At 30.5% G+C, this 5,553-nt stretch overlaps 1 protein-coding gene across 1 annotated transcript; it reads left to right on the top strand.

The window, feature by feature from the left end:
- Nucleotides 1-1,457: 1,457 nt before the first annotated feature.
- LOC142625566 (WEB family protein At3g51220-like) lies at nt 1,458-4,950 on the top strand. The gene is made up of 2 exons (XM_075799198.1): nt 1,458-1,693; nt 4,170-4,950. Exons 1-2 carry the CDS (start codon nt 1,547-1,549, stop codon nt 4,716-4,718), a joined length of 696 nt encoding a protein of 231 aa, XP_075655313.1. The 5' UTR covers nt 1,458-1,546; the 3' UTR covers nt 4,719-4,950.
- Nucleotides 4,951-5,553: the final 603 nt, after the last annotated feature.

Below are 5,553 nucleotides of genomic sequence, written 5' to 3'. Positions count from 1 at the left end.
TTAACATAAATAATTCCACTTTTCAATAAAGTCGCTAGTATTGCAACTTTATAAGAGAAATCCATTATTCAATTTTCTTATGGATTTGAAAGGAATATGTCATTATTTGGCCCTAATTGAACTAAAGATACCACAATCCACATCAGTGTCATTGAGTTAACTTAAATACCACACTATTAAGGTACCATAAGAGCAAGTCAGGCATACATGCTAAAAATATAAAAGAATATATAATCCAACAATTGAATTTACAAAACATTAATCAAATGAAAAGTTATTAAGTAATTTAACACTACTTAAAGTTACACAATGTGTTACTCTCCTCGTAATGCCCAACTCGCTTAGGATTAGACCAACAATCCTTAACTAACGAGCTCTTAATTAGTCCTTATAGGCTCAAGCTCTATCACTAGAATGGATCATTAGGGGAGAAAAACAACTTTATTGTTTTAGTTGCAAATGAAAGATTATTCTCTTAACAAAATGGAAAATAAGTTGTTGCAGAATGCTTAAATAGGTTGATTTTGATGGGAACGGAAAAAAGTGGTTGGGGGCAATAAATGATGATGGAGCTAACTTGGTGGGTGATTTGCTTACAAAGGACTTGCTTTCACCCTTTTGGGGTATATGCATTTCATTGCAAATGCATCTTACCTAAAAAGTGTGGTAGAAATATAATATCACATGCTCAAACTCTTCCATATTTCCTTTCAAACCTTACCTATGTGGATTCATATTGGGATTTGAATTTGGTGTAATTGCTAGGGTATTGCACTTGATGCAATTACCCCATCCTTACTCACAAATTTATTTCTATTTTTTTAAAACTATTTTCTCATTTAATCTATTCAATGGTTAAGCTTGAAAGTTGTTTAAAAAAAACAAAAAAAAACTCACAATATCAGCCATTGAGGACTGTTGTGCCCGATCTCAATCTCTCAAATTGTGTTATATACTCCTTTGCAAGGTTGGGCTGCCGATTGAGCCTTCCAAAAGGATGTTGGGTCTGTTGATTGGGCTGTTTTAATGACAAACCTTGTTGCCGTAGAGACCTTTTTGAGCCTTCATTGATTTGGGCCTACTAATTCGATATAACCCAAAACAAATGAGGTCGGACCTATGTTCACAGCTCTTGACATGATAATCCCGAAGCTGAGCTCCACTTGAGCTGTGATGGAGCCCATGGGCAAGGGGTGAGTGTCCACTACAAAGTAGGCAAGTCTTAATCAAGCCGTAGCCATGGGGTGCTTTCACATAGAACTAACGGAATCAGGATAGTTCCAACCACTCATGTCAACTTCAATTAACAACATTCTAGTGAAGTGGACGCGAAGAAAACGAAACCCCATGTTTTGATTAAGCAAGCAAATTAAGAAAAACCACACCAGCCCCCATTAGCAACGACCTAGCTCATGATCTTAACTTTCAGTAACTTTGTACACTGTATTAAAAGGAGAACCTTATCACACTGCTACTTCATTCATTCGTTACCATATACTTCTCTTCCTATTTTTCTAGAGTGCAATACTGGTGTGAAGTGCTAAAAATGGATCATAGAGAAGAGAGTGGAGTAGTGGTCATGGGACGAGCAGAGATTGACACGCGAGCGCCTTTCAAGTCAGTTAAAGAAGCAGTAATGTTGTTTGGGGAAAGAGTTTTAGCTGGGGAAATCTACGCCAGCAAGCTCAAAGAGGTCCTCTCTACTCATCTCCTCCTCTAATATTTGTTTTAGTAATCTATATGAATGAATTATTTATTGAAATTTAAACTTTTAATTAGGAGCTTGACCCTTCAAAAACTATAAATTGACCTCCAAATGTAAAGTCAGATAATAAAGTGTATTGATTTTGTACTGCCTTACCAAAATATACAGTGAAGGCTCCTTGAATTTATTTATACTATTTATCTCTCAAAAAGAATTTATTTATACTGAACTCATTTGAACATATGAAGCGTTTTAGATAAACATAAAGAGTTTGGAATTCAACATATAAACAGAAATTATTGTTATTTGTATTTGAATTAGTTGCTATAAATTATGATGCTATTTGTTGCTATACTTATCATTATCTGCGGTTCCTTTGAAAAAACTTTTTTTCTTAAGAAACAAACATACACACATTCAAAGGAGAGGAAAAAATGTTCCAGCATAAAGGTATATCACAAACTCCACTTAGATGCTATTATAATTTTTAAAAGAGGATGAAACAAGTTAGACTTTAAAAAAAAAACTTAGAAGAAGTTTTTGAAAGATTTTACTTTCTCATAAAAATTATAAGATTAATTACAAATATATTATAAGAATTTTATAAAAATACCTTGTAAATTTATTTTGTGAAATTTAATAATGCATGACAATTCTTTAGTGGTTCGTATAAAATTTATTCAAGGCATGAAGTTAAACTTTTTTTTTTTGTGAAATCCAAAATAAAATACATCTCTTGTATAAGTATTAAAATGTTGTTTAACGAATTTTAGGTTTTGTTGTGTGTTCAATATGCTTAGTTTTTGTAATTTTATTGAGTAATCGATTTTTTTCTTATATATATATATATATATATATATATATATATATATATATATTGATTTCCCCTTATTTTCTAGTGTTTTGTTGATATTTGGAGTAGGAAATAATGCATATTCACAAATATGTCAATTACGAAGAGTTGAATTTTTTAAGAGATTGATTGAAATGATAATTTTCTAAAATAATTCTTAATTAGTATATTGTTTTATTACTTGTGGGTCCAATAATTGTTACACTCCAACATGCTAAGCATCTAATGTATTTCACAAGGTTTTTAGTGTGGTAATTGAAGTTATTATTGGAAGTAAATTTTTTTTTTTGAGAAACAAAGTAAAAATTCAAATAAGAGGTCAAAAGATTTAATCAAGCAAAAAATTATCTCATAAAACGTGAATAGAACTAAATATTATATTACACATACCATATAAATACTCAATTTAAATTAGAATTTTTATATAAATTTATAAAATTTTCAATTACACAATGATATATAACTAATTTCAATTTTATATGAAAGATATTATTTAATTAAAACTTATGATCAAATCTATCAAATTAATTGAATCAGCCAATCAGCAACATTTTCTTCATGATATTATTTTAATCATATATCATAAAATCTAAAAAATTTCACTTACTTTTCAAGAAAAATGAAAAACACATATAATTATGTACAAACATGCATGTATGTATGTTTGTAATTTTAGTTTCATACAATTAAATTTTGGTACTAAAGGTTGCCCCTAAAGAAAAAAAAAATCATTCTGCCCTGCCCCAATCAAAAATAAAATATTTAAAATACTGTGGTTTTGAGAAAAGGGGCCCTTCCATGCACTATTGATTTCTCCTTGCAATCACATTGTGAAGGAAGCTACATTTTGAACATAAAAACATGATTCTATAGAATATATACCCTACGAAAGGAATTACAAAAAAAAAAAAAAAGTTTTAGCTAGTGATATGCTTAGAAGGCTATCACCATTCAATAAAAGAGGTCAAAATTCGCACTCACTGTCTCACAAAGTGGAAACCTCCTCTAGATGAAAGGAAATTCACAAAGTAAAAACCACCCTTAGATGGATCGGAAAAACTTTTCTGGTCTCTTCCTTTTTTTTTTTTCTTTTTTTTTTTTTTAAGATCAAAGATGAGAATTGAACTACTTGTGTTGTGCCTTTTTAACTCTTTTTTAAATTGAAATAAGGAAACTGTGTTAAATTTATAATAATACATTGGTGAAATTACACTTTTCTACTTTAAACTTTTATATAATTTACAATATCCCTTTAAAATATTAATTTACTTGATTAATACCTAAATTTGAAATAATTATATCGATATATCCTAGACAGTCTAAATTGACAGTTAAGTTAGATGGGAATTGTTATTTTTTATTGCAACTGATGAGTGATTAATGTGATTTCATAATTATACTTAAGTTTTATCTCATTTAGCATTCAATTTAGACAGCATGTGACACATTGATATGATTCTTTTAAATTGATGTGTCAATTAGAGCAAATTGATAGTTGTGAACGTTCTGAATGGAATGAAAGTTGAGTGAAGAGGGGGGACTGAAATTTGAAGTATCATTCTTCAAAATTAATATATGTACTTCGCACTTTAATGTACATTTCTCTTTTAGATGCAAGCTGGAGCACGTGAAACTGGGCATGCTCAATCCAGAATTGGGGCCTTAACAGCTGAGCTTGAAGAAACAAAGCAAAGCCTTCAAAAAGCCAAAGAAGAAGGTAGCTTAATGGCATCTTGCATAAATTCTCTTAGAGAAGAGCTTGAGCAATCAAAGAAAGAGCTACGAGAGTTGAAGACATTAGAATTCCAGAAAGAGCCCGTAGAGCTACGAGAGTTGAAGACATTAGAATTCCAGAAAGAGCCCGTTGATCCTAACTTCGAAGACCTCAAATTCATTGAAAATGCAACAAAAGTGGACATCAAGTTACAAAATGAAGAAGCAAAGGAGTTCCAAAAAAAAAGATATGTGAAGTTTGCCAGCCCTCCTTCATTGGCTCAAGTTATTATCAATAAAGATGAATTACCAGAGAGATCTCCTTCGGTTAAGAAGACAAAGAAGAAGAGGCCATTAATGCCACTTATAGGATGGCTTTTTTCAAAAAAGAAGGGAGCCCAAGAAGGTGAGTCTCCTAGAGATAGGCCCTTGGCCTTGGCTGAATAAGCAAAATTCTAAACAAATATTATTCACAGATGTAATTTGAGTTGGAGTATGGAGCATTTTTGCTACGTTAAAGCGATTTGAGCTTGTTATGTTAGTATACAAAAGAATTATAGTCTATAGAAAAATATTATTTTTTGTTTTTACCTAGTCTTTTATTATTTTTTTTTTTTGAGAAGATTTTACTAAGTCATTTGATTGAAAGGAAATAATCAAAGATCTCTATATTCCACAATGTACTTCTTCTTGTTGCATACTTCTTTCTTCTTTGTTGTTCATTTCTTTTTTGGATCATGTTAATGGGTACCCTTATGACAATTGTTAATTAACCATATCAAGAAAATTTTATACCACTTTCATAAGAAATATAAAAAGTAATTAGAAAAACTTCATTATTTTATCATTTTCTTATAATATGTTTCTAAAAATAGTTTCTAAACTAATGCACTTAGGGCATCCATTAACATTTTCCTTTTTTTTTATTTTTTATTCCCTCATATTTTGTAGAAATACCAAAAACTTTGTCCAATTTTTAGTATAGGTATAAAGGAAGGGATTTTTTTTTTTTGGGTGGGGAAGGGGACTAGCTAGCATAGTTATTTGTTGTGTCTTTGATAAAATATGGAAGGGTACTAGCTTGCATAGTCATTTGTTGTGTCTTTAATAAAATTATAGGTATAAAGGATGAGAGGATTTCTTTTTTTCTTTTTTTGGTGGAGGGAGGAAACTACCTCGCATTGTCATTTGTTGTGTCTTTTATAAAATATGGGAGGAGACTAGTTAGCATATTTATTTGTTGGGTTTTTAATAAAAGTATAGGCATAAGGGATGAGAGGAT

The sequence above is a fragment of the Castanea sativa genome, chromosome 2 (assembly GCF_040712315.1).
Source record: "Castanea sativa cultivar Marrone di Chiusa Pesio chromosome 2, ASM4071231v1".
Taxonomy (NCBI): domain Eukaryota; kingdom Viridiplantae; phylum Streptophyta; class Magnoliopsida; order Fagales; family Fagaceae; genus Castanea; species Castanea sativa.
Note: the sequence above shows the minus strand (reverse complement) of the source record. Positions and strands in the feature narration are given on the sequence as shown.